Genomic DNA, 23,080 nt, shown 5'->3' on the forward strand with positions numbered 1-23,080 from the left:
ACCCATTGTGGTACTACATAGAGGGAGAATAACAGAAAGAGAGGAGGAGATGGGGAGGTGGAGGGATGCCGGAAGAATTGTCGCTGGGACGGTGCAATGACTGCTGCTTTATAAAAGCTCGTAATGATTGGCAGGACTGAATGATCAGCCTCCTTCCGAACCTCATTACAGGAAATGGCATGTTATGCGTTTGTAAAAATCTTATGACCACCACTTTGCAATGCATCATTCTTTGTATTTTGTTAAAGAAATTATTACTGTCGAAAATTACTAAAATGCAGTGTAATAAACAGAGAATGAGTATTTGTCAGAAACTTTTATGTATTGTGCATATTGTGCATTCAGTGTATACATTTAATTCAGAATAGCAGGACAATCATTTCCATGTATTTTACTTGAATTGTGTCTGTGGGACATTTTTATATTATACATTTTAAAGGATTAACCTTGCAGTGAAAATGATATGCATGCAGCTATGATCAGTTTTATTTATTTATTTGAAACAGCATGTTGTGTTATATCTAATATAATGTTTAATCATGCAAAGGTTTCCTCATATGTTCGCTGCTCATAACCCTCCAGTGCACGTGTTTGCTGTAAGAAAGCTCAGCTCGTGAGCTTTTTAAAAAGCTGTCTGCAGTCTCGTGGCTGTCCGTGGTGCCGAAGCGAAACGGGCAAAGTCAAACGAAACATGCATTAGAATTAATGTCACTCTATAAATGCGAATCGTTTATTAGTTGCTGATTAGATGAAGGGTACGTTTCGCAAATAAAAACTTTCCTGATGCACATGACGCCGTCTGCACGGTCACGTGCGAAACGTGCAGTGATACGCGAGATCCGACTCCTTTGCTCAGGTAGTTCCATGATGGGAGCACGGTGAATTTAAGAAACGAAGACATTGTAGACGCACGTGCCCTTTAAAACTTTAGAGCTGAAAGTATTTGCGTTGCAGCTGTTGCTCGCATTGCATCAGGTTAAAGTGGAGCTATACTAATGACAGCGAGCGCAAGAGGCATACAAGGCTGCTCATCATGATTTCTTGTTAGATCCTGTCTCGCGCATGCATGAACATGCACACGGACACATAAACGTCAAGACGCTGTGGAGTTTGTATGAAAGCTGTGTTATGTTTCAGATCGTCTCAGCATCGCTCTCCTTCAACACCCAGCAGGCTGAGATCGATGCTCGCGACGTGGCCTCTAATAAGCTGCGCTATTTTCCTCGTTAATATCACGTTTAAAACACCCACCGGCATTTAGTTTGTGTCTTCACTACGCAAATGATCAGAAAAACTCCTCTGCAGATGCGCTGTAAGGACTGCGGATCTTCCTTAAGCGTTTGATTTAAAAATATATAGCTGTGCGATATTCCAGGCGGTGGGCGAGTCGGTGAGACCAGGGTTTGTAGAGAGTAGAGACTGCTTCAAGGTGATTTTGGGAAAGATTCGAGCCATCGGGATTTTTTTGGTGAGAGATGCATGCATTCCACTTTATTTGCGGTGTATATGCATGTGCATGCACTGCGGATTGGCGTGCATATTGTTGAATGCGTGCCTGGCATGCCTTTAACGTGGCAGCGCTCAACAACGTTGCTGTAATAATTAATAGCATGTTAACTGTGATGGAGACTATGCGAGGTGTATTATTGTTCCAACGCAATGCAAGAGACCACGACAGAGGCGAGATCCGGGTAAAAAAAAATGGAAGAGGATTTGATTTCCCAACCACTGAAAGAGATTAAGTCGACAGCAGCGCAAGTGCAATTGTGCTGCACATAAAAACGGGACGGGTTGGTCTTTCGATGTGAGATTGGTAGCTACCACCTTCCATTCTGAATCACAATCGCCACGTACTCAAGTGATCTCATTCCAGGGACATAGCGCCATTGTTCTGCTGTAGTGAAGCTTTATTCTTGTGGATTTGGGGTTGGTAGATGACTAATTTGCTGTAAACTGGGAAGAGTTTCGATGAGGAGTGTGCGAGAGCTGCGCGCGCTCGGCAGCAGCAGCAGCATCATCATCATCAGCAGCAGCAGCAGCCTCGAGCTCAAATTCAGCACAGCTCACATCTCAGAGCATCATCTCCTCGCATCCAGACAGAATAGACGTGTGCAAAAGTTTGACGATAAGGTGCAATCGATTTAACGTAAGTCTTGATGCTTGTGTCTTGGATATTGTCAAACCGGGGGCTGAGGGATCGCAACTGCATAAAGGTAGTCCCATATTCCTGGAAATCTAAAATGGATTATGGGGTACTTTTATCTCTGCATGATGTTTGTGGTGTGCATGATTGCTGTGAACTTGGCGATGGTCTGAAATGATGCGCACTGTTTGCTTAATTACTCCAATTGAATTACTACACGTTTAGGAGCAACCCCGAGGCGCACGCCCAACACTAATTCAGAGATACCTTAAAACGTGCTTTTGATGATGCACTCTCGCGACAGACCTCAAAAAGTGTGAACGTTAGGGATTGTGTAAGCCTCGGCGAGTGATCACGGTTTTTACATAGAGCTGTTAATCATTCTGTATGATGTTGATGCAGGATTAACTCGCCGATTGTGTGTGGCATGATTTGCGTTAATGCGTATACCAACCGGCGGAATGAAAGCACACGATACCTGTGTCTGTGTATTTCTACATATAAAGACCTCTGTTATGTATATGAGCACAGATTCATATTCTAAAATGGGAAAGTGCAATTAAACATTGAGCATTTGCATAGTGGGTCGTGTGGCATACGTAATGACTGTCGTATTGTGTCATGCAAAACTGTGATATTTGTTTACTCTTAATTCTGATCATGCATATAATTGCATTAGTATTAATCTACACTATATGTAAGCTATAAAGGGGTCAGGACCACATTAATGCACAGTATTCATGATTGCTCCTCTAGAGTAGATATGCTCAAGCTTTGAATTATATTTCAAAGGTTAAAAGGGGGAAATATGAACATTTTGTTCAGCACTTCTTAAACTGCCATAGGGTACTGTGCTTTCTTAGGATTTGTATTGTTGTATCACATCACTCTATTGCGACTCAACAAACCACATAATAAATATAAAATTAAAGGTATCCCACAGACAGACATTGATTGGTAACTGGGAGTAGTTGCATGTGAGCTGACACTAGCAGACCCTGTCTGTCTAAAAACATATTTCTAATTATATTACGGAGGTATATTAATGCATATACTCCCTATAATCGCGGTATGGGTTTTGGCAACCACATACCTCACTTCTTCCTGCAATTGCTCCACTTTAGTTAGAACAGAGATGGAAACCCTGGGTTTCTTTGAATGATTGTATTTTCTCTTCTTTAGTGGGGATTCATCCATTGGAGAATGATGTGGGGTGGAAGAGGAGCAGCTTGGCTTTGGATTTGGGCCTGTTTACTGGTGACCAGCGTTCTGGCTGGAAAAAGGTATGTTTACGCACCTGAGGTTGGTGCATGTTTCACTCACATCTTGGAATGATTAACACATTCTCTACTTTTGATAAAGAGCACTCTCTATGCTGTAGTTACAGTAATGTTCAGTTAATATGTAAGTGCTTTGATCTAAATGTAGCTCTTTGATCTAGACCTACAATGTTAACTTAGACCAAGATCAGAACCTCAGACTTCAAAGAGGATGTCATGCTAATGAAGCTTTCATTAAGGTTTTCACTCTGCTGCAACTTTCTTTCACTGTTATACTGCATGCTTCATGGAGTGTTATTCATCTATAGGTGAAGTTTGCTGACATACATTTTGAAGAAGGAGATAAAAAAAACTGTGCATGTCTATCATCCATGAGCAACATCACTGAATTAGTTTCTTTAGACAAAAACATACAGTAAGATATTTCTAAAACTACGGCCAAGTGTTATTTTAAATGTAAGGACAAATGGAAAGATTTCTAACCAAACATAAGTATTTATTTGGGAGGATTTGGCTTGAAAGAGGTCTCAGGTTTTCATTTTAATTTAATGTTTAAAGTGTAATATTAACTAATGAGTTCATATTTTCATGAATGCAGCTTGGATTTATATGTACTGTTAGCAGAGAATTATGCTGCTGATTTACTTCTAACTGATTAGTTACAATACTTATAATATATAAAGATGTTCAGGGAAAAAAAACATGTTTAATAATGCATATTATTAAATTATTTTGCAAAAATCATGCTTGTAAAATAAAGAATGTAAAGTGATTACAAATGCCATGCAACATTTTGCTTGCTTTAGATATATTTTATAGGTTTAGACAGGTGACTGTCACAGCGATGTTGACATACCCATAAATATTTTATAACAATACTTTAAAAATGCCATAAGCATACAGGGTCTCATTTGTAAGCTGTGCTGTGAGAGCATGCATCCACACTGTTCTGTTCAGATGACCTGTAGATGGGGTTGCTGTACAATGTTTAATGGGGATCTGTATGCTGCTCATATAAGCACGTGGATTTTGCAATGTGTTATTCATGTCTGTATGGTTCCTCTTTCAACCTACTATCACCAAATCTGCCAAAATATATATTTGAGTTAATTATTACTAAATAAAAATGCCCTGAGCTCTGATGTTTTTGTGCATTTTTCTCTGAGGTAACAGTGGAGATGTAATTTTGGGTCAGGCTGGCATGCATGCGTAATATATGAGACTACATTTTCCTCTCATGACCCCTTTTCCGTGTCGCTCATGGGGTCTGAGTGCATGTGCGTGTATGTCTGTGCGCGCAGATGGGGGAGGGTGGAAGTCTTCTCGTTTTATTTTTATTCTCGTTGACTGTTGTTGAATCCAGTGAGGTCCAAAGGTGTGTGCCTATGTTTTGCATTTATATAATAGAACAAAAATAAAAACTAATCAGAATTTGATGGCAAAAAAAAAAACATTTGAGAGCATACGGCTCGAGTCTGCAAGTTTGTACAAACCAGTATGATTTGAAAATGTTTGTTTTAATTAAAGCAAGGTAATCTGATCTTCGTAGAAAGGAGATAAAAGGGTCAGTATCGAAATTTGCTTATATTTGATTAGTGACCTAGAAATAGTACAGCGTCTTTACGTCATAAGTTTTCTTTGAAAACACAGTGAAAACCAGCAAAGTGGTCTCAGACTTCCATTGCATGTTCTGCTGGGAGACATTAAGACTGATTGAAATGACCGCATGAAATGAGCACAAAAAGCATGCACTGTTCTTCTCAGCGACGGCGAGCATATATCATCTGACAATTGTGCTTAAATTTTATTTAACTGCTTTGAATCAATAGTTGTCCATGTTGCTTTACTGGAAGATTTATAATATGCAATAATACATGCCAGATATGAAATACACGGGATACAAGGCTAACTTGCATTTCAGTGCGCGTGATGTCTCTCTCTTTCGGGGTCTGTCACGTCTCTCCCTCTCGCTTTTCTCTATTTGAAAACACCTCCATCCGTGGTCCATGCTAACTAATCGCGATGACCTCATCCTCTCCTTCAAATCTGATTCCATGCCAAACACCAAACAGTGTTTATTGAGTCTGCAGACGCACTTGAACAAAAAAGCAAGCAATTATGAATGAACGGTCAGCCGGTGATTGTTTTTAGAGGAGCACAAATTGGCCACCGTCCTCACAGGCTCTTATTCATAAAGTACCATTTTACACTATATGATTAAACTGCGTTTTGCTCCTAATCATTCGTCTGAAATATTTATGAGCAACAGAATTCATTCTCTTTGCAGCCATGGGTGCGTCTTTTAGGATTTGGCTTCGTGTTGCTAGAACTCATGCTTCTCATTTGCATCTAAAAGATTATTTTAGCTAATTAATAATGCATTGTTCCTGTGTATATCCCCCTTTGCTCCTAAGACGGAAGGAGATTTGTTGTTTATCTGCAGGCTATTGCATTGCACATTCGCTTTAAACAGGCTGGATGTTTCAGAGTTACCCCGAGGAGGGTGTTGCATTGATTTTTCACATCAGAGTGTGTTATAGCCACCCTTTGCTGTTGATTCTGGGTTTTGAATAAAACGTCTGCCGTTTTGCGTTGTCAGCTCCAGTCAAAGCGCAGATGAGCAGAAAGACAACACCACAGTTTTCACCAGGATTCTGGACAGCCTCCTCGATGGCTACGACAACCGTCTCAGGCCTGGACTCGGAGGTAGGTGCAGAAGTTTCTCTGAGGATTTCTCGCCTCATGCATTCGTGTCCCAGTTTTCGGCCCTGTGGGAGATTTCTAAACTTGCATCTTCAAACGGATGTAACAGCACTTTTTCACGTCGGGAAAATAAATCAGTAACCAATCATGTTCCAATCGAAGTAGGTTTCTAAATCACTTATTTAGCAGTTTTATGTAATATTGCAACATGGATTTCTGTGGTTATAATGATAAAAAGAAATAAAAATGTTTCTTAGATGTAAAGGTAATGTTCTGCAGAGGAAACAGTTTCCATTCACCTTTTATTTATAAATAAGTTGTTTTATAAGTTGTTTGTATTGCAACACCTCAGAATTACACTAGCACCATTACATTTACTTGCCAAATGCATTTTTCCCTCACAGTTAAATCATCATTGTAAGAGACTTTAAAGGTGGCAGATATTTCCTTTATATGATGATTTTCTAATAGTTTTGCTATTTTCACAAGTAAATGTACATTTCAAAACTCTCAGTACTAATCTTGCATCATCAGCAATGCCCTTTTCAAGCATTTCAACATATTTTCAGTTATGTTAGTATGATAGACAAAATCACAAAGTATCTTTCTCACTACACATAATAAGTGTTTTATTGATGTAAACTGATGTCTTACTGCTATATTACTGTTATGTTGCTATATAACTTTTCATTTGCATCTCTTCTCGTTCAATTTAATACATTTGGGTCGTTTAATCCAACAGATTTTTGGTACAGTATATCAATATATTTCTTTAGATATGGATTCTGTAAAACTGGTTTGCAGTTTTTGAAACAGAAAACCAAAATATAAGGAGTTTTTGTTACAGTATAAGTGATTTATGGCAGATGATAACCACAATGTTTAATGTGTGTGTGTGTGTGTGTGTGTGAGTGAGAGAGAGAGAGTGTGTGTGTGTGTGTGTGTGTGAGTGAGAGAGAGAGAGAGAGTGTGTGTGTGTGTGTGTGTGTGTGTGTGTGAGAGAGAGTGTGTGTGTGTGTGTGTGTGTGTGTGTGTGTGTGTGTGTGTTATACTATTGCAAACATACCATACAAACATACTATTACCATATGGATTTTGTGTCAGTTACATAACATAAGTAATGCAAGTGTATTTCCTAATGTTACAATGTAACATCTTTAATTTACAAACAGGGTGAGTTGAATGAGCTTGTTGCAAAGGTACTAAATGGAAAGAAGATCATACTGTTGTGTTTCGGTGATTAAACCAAATGTTCTCATTACATATAATAATCTAGTGTTTTTCAACAATGATTATGTGGACTGATAAAATGCATAACTGTAATGAAAAGCTGTGTTACAAGTGTGATCAGTTTTGAAAATGTACACCTTACATAATAGAACTAAAATAGTATTATTTGCTAAACATGTTACAGTAATTTAGTGTTATGAAACAATCATGAAAGTAGAAAGAAATTGTAATGAAAGCAAGAGATCAGATGTTGAAAGAACTTTTGAAAATGCAGTCATTGAAAGACATTAAATGCAAAAGCATGCCTCGTCAAAAATGTGATGAAGGCGATGGTGGAGAGCAGTTTTGTTCTGAACAAGCCCGCCAGGCAAAAGCACATCAAGTGAACATTGTTTTCCACATAAATGCAGATCATTTAACACCTGACATAAATTAGCTTTCAATGGAACTGAATGATTCATTGAGTTGGCAAGGAACTCCTCACACATGTGTCATATAATTTTTAATTTTCAGTGCGTCTGTTTGACCTTACACGCATTACCTTAGCGCCCACAAAGTGACAGCATGTCATAAATAGCAAGTAAAGCTGACTAACAACTTCTGTCAACATCAGTAATCGTTCCATGGCACATAGACATGCTGTTTTTCAAGGAGGCAAGAAAGTAAGGTGCATTTCTTCATAAAAGACTCCAACGTATTTATAGGTTATTGTAAGGTTTGCTTGATGTGATTAGAAATGTTTATGCTTTGTGAAAAGAAGAACTCATGTAAGTGGAGTGTGGAGAGTTTGCTGAACCTCGATTCGATCAAAGTCAGGCAGGTTGAACCTCTGGATTAAAGCGTTGTTAAAACTAATGGCCAACACTGATTGACACTCAAACTCCTAATTTCTTGCTTCAACAGAGCGTGTAACCGAAGTCAAGACTGACATTTTCGTGACGAGTATTGGGCCAGTCTCGGACCATGACATGGTAAAACTTTTTTACTTTCTATAAATGTCACAGGTTTTCTGTGTAGCCAGTGTTCAGAAGAGTCATGTACATGCTTAAATGTTTTTACCACACTGAAAAGCTTGAAATGTGATGATTTAATCTGTAAATGTGGAGCACAAAACCAGTCATAAGGGTCCATTTTTAAGCTTTCCATTGATGTATGGTTTGTTATGATAGGACAATATTTGGCTGAGATACAACTATTTGAAAATCTGGAATCTGAGGGTGCAAAAAAATCTAAATATTGAGAAAATCATCTTTAAAGTTGTCCAAATGAAGTTCTTAGCAATGCATATTACTAATCAAACATTAAGTTTAGATATATTTACGGTAGGAAATTTACAAAATATCTTCATGGAACATGATCTTTACTTAATATCCTAATGATTTTTGGCATAAAAGAGAAATGTATAATTGTGACCCATACAATGTATTGTTGGCTATTGCTACAAATATCCCCCAGCGACTCAACACTGCTTTTGTGCTGCAGGGACACAAATAAGCTGTAAATGTGAAAACCAGATCCGGTATTCAATAATAGTGGAAGTAAACTTGGAAATGACGAATTGATTATAACACCATAACCCATATTTCTTATTACTTCTTTACATAATAAAAAAAAAAAAAATTGGTTGGGACACTTCAATCACATGTAAAAAATAAATAAATAAAATAGATTAATGTCTTGGAATACATAAAATATCAAACCAAGTGATATTTATTTATTTATTTATTTATTTAGATTTAAGCACTAGACGCTTGTCAAGCAGAACATTTCACAAAATATTTTAAATCATAAATGAGAAAACCATAATATGACACTTGTTTGCTCAAGCATTAGTGAAACATGTTCATAGTTCACGTGATGAACTGCCCGATGCCTGTGTGAATTGAAGGGAAGGTGCATCTACTAAAAATTTACTTTGACATTGTAAAAATGGCAGAAAAAAGTAAAGTCAGTTCTGAGTAGAGCTCTAGAATTATCTGTTTGCAGATGCCACTTAGTGTTGTCATCTAGTGAAATGACATTCAGATATTGTATTGTAATATTATATACTGAATATATATTATATTGTAAAGATATACTGAATGACACTCAGTATATCTTTAGTGATCTATCGGAGCTACTGTATAGACTTGATTAGGAAATTTTATATTTTTTTCATAACATAATGGCATATCCTGCAGAATATCAGATACTGATCGAATCAGATTTCTCCTGCCAAACATAAGTTCCTTTATGAAGCAACTCTACATGTTATCCATGCATGCCTGTAAATCAAGTCTGCTAATTTCATAAAAAGAGTAAAATGCTGCAGATATGTTGGATTTTTTTTCTGCTTTACATTTCATTCACCCAGTTATGTGACTCTACCTAGAACATCCGGCTGTATCTGTGTCATGATGGATGATCTTGCGAAAATGAAAAAAAGCTCGCAGCTATGACGATCAGTAGTTGTTAGAATGATTCATGCCGCTAATTATGGCCACCAATGCTTCAGAAAGCTCATGGCTCCTCTTGATGACTGCGCTTTTACTGAAATTACTTCACAAAAGCCACTCTATAACTACAAGTCTCAATTAGAATCCTCAAAGCATTTGAGGATAAATGAAAAAGGGCTGGTTTTGTCATATTTGGAGCTTGACAGCACCTGGTCACTATGAACTGTAATTGTATGACAAGAGTGTAACTTTATATATAAATCAATAATTTTGACCCATACAATGTATTTTTGGCTATTGTTACAAATATACCCCAGCGACTTAACACTGCTTTTGTGCTCCAGGCTCACATATATGTATATATACAACTTGTCATACATATATATATATATATATATACTGTATTTTTTTTCTTTTCTTTATTTAAAATGACAACACACATTAATCAACATTTCTGTAAATGTGCCAGTGTTAGCCAGCTGGCTAATTTCAACCCGATCTCATGAAAGTGCGTCTAAATAGATCACCAAATAAAAACGAAAACTTGTGGTATTGAAATGCAAAAATGGACTTTGGCGTCTATATGCTACACGATGGGTTGGTTTAGGGTTGTGGGGTAGATGCGTATCATATGTACGCGAAAACTGCGTATCATATGCACGCCAACAAATTTCGTATCATATGCACAAGAAAGTTGTGTATTATATGCACGCTAAACACATGCGTATAATATGCACGCCAAAGTCCATTTTTGCGTATCAATACCACGAGTTTTCGTTTTTATTTGGCGTACCATTTATACGCATTTTCATGAGACCGAGCTCCTAATTTTCAACCACAGTCCTTTGGCAAGTTGTTTAAAAAAAACTTTAAATAACAAAAGAAATAACAACAAGAAACAGCAAAACATCAGCACAATAACTCAATAACAACAAAGAGCATTTCCACAATTAGCCATGGAAGCACACAAAGCGACAACACACAACCCTAAATTGCCAAAATGCAAGCATGCTGGAAAAACAATTAACATACATAAAGCACATCAGATGCAATTTTGAGTTAATGAAATAATAACACACACATAAATTGTATGACAACACTATAAAAGAGCATTCCAGACAATTAATGAAATGCTAATTAAATAATCCAAACATACCCAAGCCATGCATTTGGCCGTCTGACAACGAGCAAAGGACATGGAACATGTTACGTGTATCTAACACATTTTTAGTGAAACAAACTAAATTTGAAAATGCAAAGCTATCTTAATCTTGCTCCATGTTAATGTTCCTTCCCCTCAAGTTCACACAGACATCAGGAATCACGGGTAGTTCATCACATGAACTATGAACATGTTTCACTAACTATTTCTGCATGGGATGAGAAAACGATGTGTTATCGGTGGTCTTGCAGGAGTACACCATCGATGTGTTCTTCAGGCAGAGCTGGAAGGACGAGAGGCTGAAGTTCAAAGGTCCCATGGCTGTGCTCCGTCTCAACAATCTCATGGCCAGCAAAATCTGGACCCCCGACACATTTTTCCACAACGGAAAGAAGTCAGTCGCCCATAACATGACCATGCCTAACAAACTTCTGCGGATCACAGAGGAAGGAACTCTGCTTTACACCATGAGGTGAAGCTGCTGCTTATTTTCCTCTGCTTGGAAAGAACAGATGGTGCATCTGATCACCTTTTCATGTCATTTCCTTTTAATGATGGTGTTTGATCTAAAGTGATCTGGGTCTCCATCTCTCTCCGTACAGAAATATATTCAAATATATATTTATAAGAGTATTAGTGTGAGTCTATAAATGTATGTTTTGCATATTGTGTCATAAATACCATGACTAATGCACAGGTCAGGACAGCACATGTTATAAAGCGTCCTTTATTCTGCTTAATTCGTAGATTAGGGTGAAGATGGAAGTTCATATTTGAGTCAACAAAATGAAAAATGGGAGGAACGTACCGTAGGGGATGACATTTACTGATTTATCACACTGTCAAGCTGGAGTGAGATTGTGTATGTGTGCGACTCTGTACTGTAAATGTGTGGAGAACTGAGCTGTAGTAATTCCTGTCTGAAATAGGCCCTACCTAATAAGCGATATAAGCGGTTGCATAGGGCCCCTGTGGCCCAGGGGTTCAGACAGTAATACATGGTAATAATAATAGCTTTGCTTGTGTCAGTCTTGTGCGTTAATGTTTAAAAATGAAGAGTAAGTGATGAATTTTGTTTGCTGTATCGTGTCTTATTGCTTAGCGCTTTGAAGATGCTGTGTCAATGAAACAACGGTGCACTGTTATCGTGGGCACTTCAAAATAGGTTAATATTTCTGGATACCTTATTATCTGAATTGTTTGGATTTTTAGAACGCATAATAGCTTAATTTTCATTTACAACACTGCATGAAAATTCGGTCTGAACAAAATCAGCAGGGGTGAATAAAAATGCAGGTTCACTCTCGGACAGTAGGTGGCGCTTATGGAACAGCAGAAATACTGCGGAAATACTTTCTGACACCTGCTTGTGATGGAGAAGAAAGGAGGTCACAACAGTATTTAAATGTTTTCAAACAGATGTTAAGTATTGTATTCGCTTTGGTGTTTATCAAACGACACCAAATACTTAAATCCTTTTAAAACATTTCAAATGCACTTATACATTTTTGCATTTTAATCTGGACTAAAATATGCCAGCTCAGAAAAGAGATTATTTTCTATTAATAATAATAATAATATATTCACTATTGTAATTTTATAACTCATTGGCAGGTGTTTTTGCTTTATTAAAGCATGAATCTGACTAAATTTTGATACATTTCTCTGAAAGCAATGGTTCAACTTTTACATTTTTTTAAGTTTGTTTAATAAGTAAATATATTTTCATATTTATAACTTGAAAACACTTTTGAAAAACTGCTTAGGGCCCCAAAATGCTAGGGGTGGCCCTAACCAAAATATTTGATCACTGTATACTATATATATCAGTGGCGAGTGGTGACTTCTTTAACTGAGTGTACTGGTTAATTTATGCATTAATTTATCAGAGAGGACAGGCGGCATGTGTTGACGTCTTGAATAGCCATTAAGTGGCAGTCACTTTAATTAGTAATAAATAGTAATATGATGCCATACTTGTATAAAGATTTTTTTGAGTGAACTTTCGAAATTTTTGCTTGAGGAAACATGACAATATACAGCTACAGATCCTCACATTTTTGTGCTTGGGCGAGCAATTTGTGGACTGATTTTCTGATTACACGTGAAATCACCAACATGCCAACAAACCAATGAGAATGCAGATCAATAATGACGATTCATAGCAAGAGAGCGCAGACGCCAAAGCTGACGTGGATCCGCTCACCCGGGAACTGGCACAGATATGCAGAAAATTACCTTTGTTTGGCAAATAAATAATTTACAGAGAGTTACATTAACATTTTATTATGCAATCCTTATGTTACACCTCAAATGACAAGGGAATGTTGATATTTAGCCGGTCTCTAGGCTTCAGTATGCAGAGCATTCGCAACTTACTGTATATGGACTGCACACCCGTCATTTTAATGCCTATATCTGGATAATCTAGTGAATTAAATACAATAATAAACACAAATGGTAAAATGTATGGTTACATCTTTAAATTCAGAATGGGTGAGCAGCGACTGCACTTCAGTTGAATTCCATTTTAATGCATTGCTTTACACCGCTTAATAACAATTCTATACAAATAATGCATACTTATATGCATCATCATACTGTCCAAATGTATTTCTATAACTGTCAAGATTATAATGTTGTATCGTGCTGTCTCTCTCTCTGTCTCAGGCTTACAGTCAGAGCTGAATGTCCCATGCACTTGGAGGACTTCCCAATGGACGCCCATGCTTGCCCTCTCAAATTCGGCAGCTGTAAGTACTGCTTCCGTGGAAAGTTCAGATGCTACTCAGAGTCTCAGATGGGGACTTTCTCTTCATCATCTCTGACAAAACACGTCATTCACCGAGTCCACACAACTAGCCGAATGGATTTAGCTACCAACTAATCCTTGAAAAGAAAGAACAGATGCGTCTGCGCTGGAGGAAGAATGAGAGGGGGGGGGGAGACACATGAATAAAAAACAAGCTTGTGACTCAAAGCAACGAGACTCTAAATATTTCAGCGTCTGCTGCGTCTCCGCTGCGCTTGAGAATCCACTGCAGTATATGACCCCAGCAAGCTCTGACAGCTGACAAGTGACTTTTTGACTTCAGACAGTTGATTTTGTGTTTTGTTTGTTTGCATCAGATGCCTACACGAGGGCTGAAGTGGTGTATGTTTGGACGCGAGGGGCGGCGCAGTCTGTGGTCGTGGCTGACGATGGCTCCCGTCTCAACCAGTATGACTTGATGGGACAGACGGTCGACTCGGGTGTGGTGCAGTCCAGCACTGGTGTGTGTTTTGACCCTGTGATGTTTAGAAACGAAGCCTATAAGTTATGTTTTAGCAAGTTTAGCCAAAGTAGCTTGCTCCGGATTTTATAATTTCCCTTGTGGATATGCAAATGATTATTCTGCTCCCTCTTTTATTGGCCAATTGATACAGCTAACAAAAGGGTCCAAAGTGGGTTCATTGGACTACCTCCTTTTTCAATAATATGTGACCCTGGAGCACAAAACCAGTCATAAGGATACATTTTTCAAAATTGAGATTTATACATCATCTGAAAGCTGAAAATCTGGAATCTGAGGGTGCAAAAAAATCTAAATATTGAGAAAATCATCTTTAAAGTTGTTCAAATGAAGTTCTTAGCAGTGCATAGTACTAATCAAAAATTAAGTTTTAATATATTTACAGTAGGAAATTTACTAAATATCTTCATGGAACATGATCTTTACTTAATATCCTAATGATTTTTGGCATAAAAGAGAAATGTATAATTGTGACCCATACAATGTATTGTTGGCTATTGCTACAGATATCCCCCAGCGACTTAACACTGCTTTTGTGCTGCAGGGTCACATATGATTTGGTGGATTTAGTTGTCAGACGATGAATACCTTGTTACAATATTTTGACCGACTGACGGTTTGCTCTTCACTGGGGCAGGAAATGCATTGTGTTAGTGTACCATTCTCTCAGATTTGTTAGTATGTTAATATAATTTGTGATGAAAGATTTTATTATTAAAGAAAAAATGCCAGTTTGCCGAAAGCTAATTTAGACTACAACACGAATTCTACTTTGCGTCTCAGTAAGCACAATACAGAAATGTGAAAAAGAGCATCATCTGGAAAGAGCATGTTCTATTTAAAGCACCATATTTGCATATAAACCATCTGATAAACGTCTCAGGTTACTTATGTAACCATGGTTCCCTGAGTAGGGAACGAGACACTGCGTCCTCTAGGGGTCGCTATGGGGAACGCCTCGTCGTGACCCGTGTCTGAAGCATACATTGAAAAAACACCAACTCGTTGGCCGGCGACAGCCATGACGTCACTACCGGTGCGACTACAGTATAAATCGGCGCCGGGAGCTACACATCATTCACTTCTTCGTCTGAAGCTTGCGTCCGCAGCATGGCAAGAAACCTAGAGGACGCAGTGTCTCGTTCCCTACTCAGGGAACCATGGTTACATAAGTAACCCGAGACGTTCCCTTTCATGGGAACTTCGAACTGCATCCTCTAGGGGTTGCTATGGGGCGTTCCCCCATAGCGACCCCTAGAGGACGCAGTTCGAAGTTCCCATGAAAGGGAACGTCTCAGGTTACTTATGTAACCATGGTTCCCTGAGTAGGGAACGAGACACTGCGTCCTCTAGGTTTCTTGCCATGCTGCGGACGCAAGCTTCAGACCAACTCTAAAATCATGAACATCTCCTGAATAGTTCTAATATCAACTAGGAATGATTTTATAGTGTTTTGCACATGAGCAAATGCCCTAAATATCACATCTTCCAGATGAAAACACATACGCTGCAACATATGAGCTCTATATGGTTATTTGTTCCCATGTGGGAAAATCAGGTGCAAAATAGCAGCATCAGACATAAAGTGCATAAACACCATTATGTTTTCTGTACACGTGGATATGGACAATCCATGAGAAAACAAAAAATATGCAGTGCAGTGATTAAGGAATAATGATTTGGCATAATAATAAACGCATACTGCATAAGCATTATTATATGCATTAGGGTAAAGAAATAGTGAATGAAATAACTACATGATATCCATTCAGATTCATTATAATTAATCTTGCATATCAGTATTTGCTGAGAAAAGTCCCTAAATGGAGATATTGTTGTAGAAGACACAAAGTAGCTTGAGAAGTCAAGTCTGTCTGTCTGAAGTAGACTTTCTCATTCTGTGCTGCTGTTGTCGTACGTGCGGGTTAGGTTGCATGATTAATTGAATGAATTTTCATAATACTCATTAATTAATGTATATATGGCTTCCTTCAAAGATCTCTTTCTCTTTCACTTCCAGGAGAGTATGTTGTGATGAAAACACAATTCCACCTCAAGAGGAAGATCGGTTACTTTGTCATCCAGACATATTTGCCGTGTATCATGACCGTGATCCTGTCCCAGGTGTCTTTCTGGCTAAACAGGGAATCTGTCCCAGCCAGAACTGTGTTTGGTGAGTGTCCTAATTGATCTTTAAGTTAAGCGATCAATGCGCTGTTAGCATCACTCTGCAGCAGTCTCCAACATCTTCAAATCGAGCGAGCTGTTGTATTGTCTAGGTATCTGCTTTCCAAAGCAGCATCCTAACTGAAATACGATCTCATAAATGGTTGATTTGGAATAATATACCTAGGCAGCGACTGCTTGCACCACACAAACAGGGTTGATCATGAGACACACAATAGACTCAACCCACGACTGATGCCAGAGACTTTGATGTTAGCATGTTGCAAAGCATAAAAATATATGTAAATATGCATAAAAATGCCCTGCGTTTCTCTAAGCTCATCCATTATTATTGCCTACTCAGCAAAGTATGCCTGTGATGCTGCCTTAGAATTTGGTCAAAACATAGTATATCTGTAATTATGCAAAGCATGGTAACACTTTCGTTTAAGGACCAATTCTTACTATTAACTAGCTGCTTGTATTAGTAGCATATTGGCTGTTTATTAGTACTTATAAAGCACATAATAATGCATGACCATATTCTAGATCCCTTAATCCACACCATACCTAAACTTAACAACTAGTTCACCCTCTAAACTCACCATATTAACTAGTAAAGTTAATAGTGAGAATTGGTCCCTAAACTAAAGTGTGACCCAAAGGACAAACTGGAATCTCAAGCATAATTATTAAGGGTGTGAAGCAAAGTCAGTATTTGTATTTGGATCTGTATCTGTAGCAATTATTTAATAATCCATACATTTGTTATTTTTTTATTATAGAATATCTGCAAACGTAATTTGTGTGTGGGATAGACTTTTCTCCACCACTTTTTGAAAGCCATTGAGAAAAATAGCTTGAACCCATTTGCAATACACAGACAAAGCACCAATCTCTCATTCCTCGTAATTTAATGCATGCATGTTACACAAAACACGTTTGCTCCAGACTCGTTCAGTGGTCGAGTGATCTGCCAGTTTAAACAGATTCGATGGCAGCTGCTGTACTGTACAAGTGCGTGAATTAACACTGAGAATGTCCTAATATGTACACATCAGTGAATGAGGCTTCACTTACATATCTATGTGCTTCTAGCCAACATTTCAGCTCAACCCTTGTAGGAAATTAGTGTGAAATGTATCTGGTTGCCATGACAAATTCACACACTTCAGAAACCGCAGTGGGGCTTTTTGCTAATTTTCAGTTCACACTGATTGACTTTACACATTCTCTATTCACTATTTCTAAAATATCGTGCTGTCACTTGGCTCACCTGCTTTCCAGCAAGCTCAAGGAGGGACTTCATATACTGCATATTTTTTTTATATTATTCATTAAAATTCGTTATTTGTTTAGAAGTCATTATCCATGCCTTTCAGATTAAGGTATTCAGCTTCGAGCACATCCCGAAAATCCTTTGAAAGCTATCTAGGTCATGGTTTAGGGTTCTTTCTCAAATTTGACATACATCTACATTTTTCTGTTTCTTATTTGGTCTTAAAAAGTTGTCTATTTTCAGTTACAGCTTAGTTAAATCCTTAAGTTTTCTTCAATACTTTATTAAAAGGCTGCATGCATTGATTGTTAGTGCTTTTAGGAGAAGCATGCAAACTGCAAAATCATAAATCCTTCATTTGACAGTGAGCACAACAGTATTCAAAGTTTTAAACTGTGCCAGGAGGATTCTGCGTGTCTGTGTGATGTATTATGTAACACATATCAGAGAGGGAAGATTTTGTTTTTCTGTCAGCTTGTCGGGCTACCCTTGAATTAAGTCTCCTGACTGGGCACTTTGGATTCCCAGGCGTTTGCGTCTCAGACAAACATTAAAAGTTGCATCTGAGAGCTGTCTGTGCCTTAGTTCTTGCTGGGTAGCTCGACTGCAGCCTTGCAAAACTATATTCATATTCTCAATTCTGTGAACTTGTATTCTACAAATGCATTTTGACTGAAACATGACTAAGGGGCCAAGGATGTGACACAAGTGGTGTTTTTTATTGTTATATATATTGTCTTGATCTGTTAAAAAGAAAGAAAGAAAGAAAGAATGCCTTGTTGGCAACGGCTATTTAAAGTAACTTTTCCCACAAAATGCCATATTTAAGTGCTTAATAAAAATACCCTGCAATTGTTCTTTTGGTATACTAAACTGGTATATTTAAAGTCTGCTAAACTGGAACAAATAATTTTGTGCTTAATCCACTTTAATTTTGCGGAAGTAGTGCCGAGATCCAACTAAAGATATACTTAAGTATATTTGATTGTGCTAAAGTGGAACTATTGCAAGTATACTTCAGGTACACTTTAAGTATCTTGCATTTAAAGACTGATATTATACAAAGATCATGCAGTCCTTATTAATAGTGATTTTAAAACACATTTTAGGCATACTATTAAGAAATGTGCATTGTGCAATAAAGAAATACTCCAAATAAAGTTAAATTATAATTTTATATCAGTAAGTCTTAAGTGATATGCCAAATGTTAATGGATTTAAAGTATAATTAGTATGAAATAAATGTATTTTAAATAAATTATGGATTTTTTTTTTTACTAGGGGAGGCATTTATTTAAAATAATAATAATAATCCAAAAAGTTGAAAATTGCCTAACATGTATTTAATAGTGGGAACAAAGTATTTAACCTGTATTTAATATGCCTATAATTGAAATAGGCTGTAGTGTCCTCTTTTTGATCGGTTTAGTGATCGTTATTAAATATCAATATCAAGAAACAACATCTTGATTCATGACACTGAACTACATTAACTACATCTTGTATGAGCAACCTTGACAAGTGTTAGGACACAAAGCACTTAAGACCTGAATAAACACAGGGAGCATAAAACGTAAGGATGTACGATATTATTGGAACGTTATCGGAATTGGCTGATAAAGGTTTAAAGGTGACATCGGATGCCCATTTCACACAAATTGTTCTTTAGGGTATTTCTGAAATGTCTGTAACATTTTTTGGTTAAAAGTCCTCAGCGGTTGTGAAAAAATCACCCTTTTTACCTTGCCAAAACCAGCTCTGTTTTGGTGCATGTCTCTTTAAATGCTAATGAGCTACTGCTCACCCCACCCATTCATTTTACTACAGTGTTTAACAGAGCAAAGATAGCATAGCTTGTCTGTATGATTGTTAGTATATGTGCTTGTGTTAGTATGGTTATCTTGCTAACACTAATGTGGAAAGTTTTCTTGTTTTGCGGTGCGTGCTAGCGTTGGAGTAGCTAATTTACTGTCAAACAGCAAATGGAGAAAATATTACTGATAGCTTTCCCCCAGCTAAACATACTAACGCATACACTAACATTCATACAGACAAACTGTGCTATCTTTGCCCTGTGGCTCAACTGTTTATATATATATATATATATATATATATACAGTATATATGTATAAAGGTTCACCCTCTTTTCTATATGCTAGGTTTCACGTCTTACATCAATTTAGAGTGCTGATAACAGCAAAATCGTCTTTCAGACCTAAGCTATCAAACGAATGCAGTTCCATAACTTGATATATAACAAGGCATAATGCCGATAGTGTGGTTTATGTTGGTGTGAAGAAGTCAGTAATGTCACAAGACTATGATGTTAAAGGAAAATGATGACCAGTATTATGGGTCCCTAGGAGGAACTACCTGTATATCACAGCAGCAGCAGCACAAGGCTGAACATATTGTGCTGAAGATATTCCTCCAGAGACCTGGGGGTTTTTGAAGCACATTAAACCAGAGAGAAGGTTCATATTGCTGCTGGAAAGGTCTCAAGACTAGGATAACATTGTTGAGACATAGAACTAAGCTTAATATTATCAGACAAAGAGAAATGGCTAAATAACTCAAGACAGCCGGAACTGAAATTACACCAAACAAAACTGCTGAAGAGGCCCTTTTAAGAAGTAGTCTTCAACCAAATTTCACCGTGCTTTTCTGAGAGTAATATGGAAATTAGGCCTTGCCTAGAATGAGAAAGTGTTGAATAATACATAAGAAACTCATCAATGTAATTGAAATCCCATTTAAAACTAGAATGTGTTCCTATCCTCTCAAAGTTATTTTTTTTTCATTAGCATCACCAAACAGAAATGCAAAAATATTTATTTCAAACATCTCGATAATAAATCTCGAACACTCCTCTGTCTCCTATTGGTTAGTTAGACTGATAGTCTCATCACAGACTCACACCATTGGTTGAGCTTTGTTGCGTCCATTTGGTTGATATGCTCAAAGAAACAGAGAAATGTTTTGATAGCACCATATGGTCGATAACAAAAAAATAAATAAAAAATGCACACACACACATATATTAGAGGTGTAACGGTATTCAAACCCAACCGAAAAACCGCGATACATCACCCAAGGTATTCTCATGGAGAACGGCGATACTCTCGTGGATTACCCCACCCCTGCTGAGACACTTAAAAAGCGTATGCCCATAATGGTTTTGAAGTGCTTGAATCACTTTAAAAAGGAAGGTACTATTAAGTGCAACATGTGCAGAACAAATCTGTCATATAGGCTATAGGGCTGTCAAAATGGCTGAAAAACTAAATTCGAATTTTGTACTTAAATATTATCAAAATTCGAATTATATTCGTATTTAAAACGCATAATTTCAGTTAGGGTGAAGAATAGCTTTTGGCTTCTCTCCTGAGGACACAAGAGGGCGCATCATTCAAAGCTTAAGATAACATGACTATCTGCAAAAAAAAAGTGCATAATGTTTAAAATAATGTTTATAAACCAATTATTATTAAGTTGCTTAAACGACTATAAACAAAAACCGCATCATGTATGTATGCATAGTTTAATACAAAGGGCTGAAAGCCAATCACACAGTATATTTATCATTTAAAAACATGAGATGCAGTGGGATGATGTGGAGAAAACAGCCATAAAGTCTCGAGATATGTTTTTTTTCAAAGTTAAAATTGCATTATTTTTACATGGCTTTCTAAACATGCGGCTCTTTTGTGCGAGACGCGAGTGCAACGCTGATAGATGTCCCTCTAGAAAATGCGTGAAATATGCGTTCTGTGTGAACGGCTTGGTTTCAGTTTTGATGTAAACAAGATTTTCTCTGCGTTGTTCTCTTTTTCCGCTATATTTGTAATGAACATTGCAGCAGCGCCGCATCTAGTGGCTCCAACTGGATAGACTAACAAACACATTAATGCAACAACACTTACATCGTCATCGCATCTCGTGCGCCGCTGATAAGCTGCCTCCTTAACGCACACCTAAAATTCGTTTTTGCATTCGAATGTGGATTTTTATTTTAAATTCGACGAATATTCGAAATTTTAAAAAAAATTTGACAGCCCTAATAGGCTACATAAAATTATAATGAGAACACGACTGTAAAAGAATATGCCATGTTTCAGCGCATTTGATTGGAAAGAATCCCTGTTGAAAAAAACAGTATATGCTGGTTAGGTATGTTTTGAAGCATGGCTACTGGTTTAAAATGGTCCTTAGCTGGTCATGAGCTGGTTTAAGCTGGTCATATGATGGTCCTAAGCTGGTCCTGAGCAGAAGCTAGTTGCTTAGGACCCGCTCAGCAGCCATACATACCTAACCAGCATATGCTGTTTTTTTCAACAGGGATGCGTGCACAGAGTTACTGTATATCTTCATGTCTTCATGACTAAAGTTTGCTTGTGCAGCCACTCACAGCTTTTTGTGGAACTGTAAGATGCCATATTTTGTTTATATATTTGTGACCCGTGCTGGCAAAATGAGTGTGAATGCGTACGGTCTAATATTGAGCTACAGACAAAAGAAGTGAACATTTCGGTTTTGGTCGAACTCTTTTCACAAAAATTAGTTCATTAAGCCTTCTTCTAGTGATCCAAATGCTTCAAATAGTAATTAAGCATCTAAAAGGATCTTTATTTGTACTTTTCTGAGAAGAGTACCTTTTTCTCTGTTCTCTTCTGGACGACTGCTGCTGCTTCTCACCACAAGTTGTAGGATATATCGTTGCAAAGCGCAGCATTCCAGCTTTATGAATAATCATAGCGAATTCTGTATGACATGAGTCTGAACCAGTAAAATATGATTTTCAAACCCATGCTGATGCTAAACATGCGGCTCTTTTGTGCGAGACGCGAGTGCAACGCTGATAGATGTCCCTCTAGAAAATGCGTGAAATATGCGTTCTGTGTGAACGGCTTGGTTTCAGTTTTGATGTAAACAAGATTTTCTCTGCGTTGTTCTCTTTTTCCGCTATATTTGTAATGAACATTGCAGCAGCGCCGCATCTAGTGGCTCCAACTGGATAGACTAACAAACACATTAATGCAACAACACTTACATCGTCATCGCATCTCGTGCGCCGCTGATAAGCTGCCTCCTTAACGCACACCTAAAATTCGTTTTTGCATTCGAATGTGGATTTTTATTTTAAATTCGACGAATATTCGAAATTTAAAAAAAAATTTGACAGCCCTAATAGGCTACATAAAATTATAATGAGAACACGACTGTAAAAGAATATGCCATGTTTCAGCGCATTTGATTGGAAAGAATCCCTGTTGAAAAAAACAGTATATGCTGGTTAGGTATGTTTTGAAGCATGGCTACTGGTTTAAAATGGTCCTTAGCTGGTCATGAGCTGGTTTAAGCTGGTCATATGATGGTCCTAAGCTGGTCC

At 37.6% G+C, this 23,080-nt stretch overlaps 1 protein-coding gene across 1 annotated transcript in view; it reads left to right on the forward strand.

Moving 5' to 3' along the window:
• Window positions 1-1,974: 1,974 nt before the first annotated feature.
• The window catches only part of LOC107572379 (gamma-aminobutyric acid receptor subunit alpha-1-like), a 34,087-nt gene continuing 12,981 nt past the window's right edge, over window positions 1,975-23,080 (forward strand). Inside the window, exons 1-8 of the mRNA XM_016258816.1 lie at window positions 1,975-2,146; window positions 3,326-3,426; window positions 6,023-6,129; window positions 8,260-8,327; window positions 11,205-11,425; window positions 13,624-13,706; window positions 14,083-14,226; window positions 16,267-16,419. Of these exons, the coding sequence (XP_016114302.1) occupies window positions 3,347-3,426; window positions 6,023-6,129; window positions 8,260-8,327; window positions 11,205-11,425; window positions 13,624-13,706; window positions 14,083-14,226; window positions 16,267-16,419 (856 nt within the window). The 5' untranslated portion in view covers window positions 1,975-2,146; window positions 3,326-3,346. The remainder of the gene's footprint in view (window positions 2,147-3,325; window positions 3,427-6,022; window positions 6,130-8,259; window positions 8,328-11,204; window positions 11,426-13,623; window positions 13,707-14,082; window positions 14,227-16,266; window positions 16,420-23,080) is intronic.

The sequence above is a fragment of the Sinocyclocheilus grahami genome, unplaced genomic scaffold, assembly GCF_001515645.1.
Source record: "Sinocyclocheilus grahami isolate Dianchi unplaced genomic scaffold, SAMN03320097.WGS_v1.1 scaffold1742.1, whole genome shotgun sequence".
Lineage (NCBI taxonomy): Eukaryota > Metazoa > Chordata > Actinopteri > Cypriniformes > Cyprinidae > Sinocyclocheilus > Sinocyclocheilus grahami.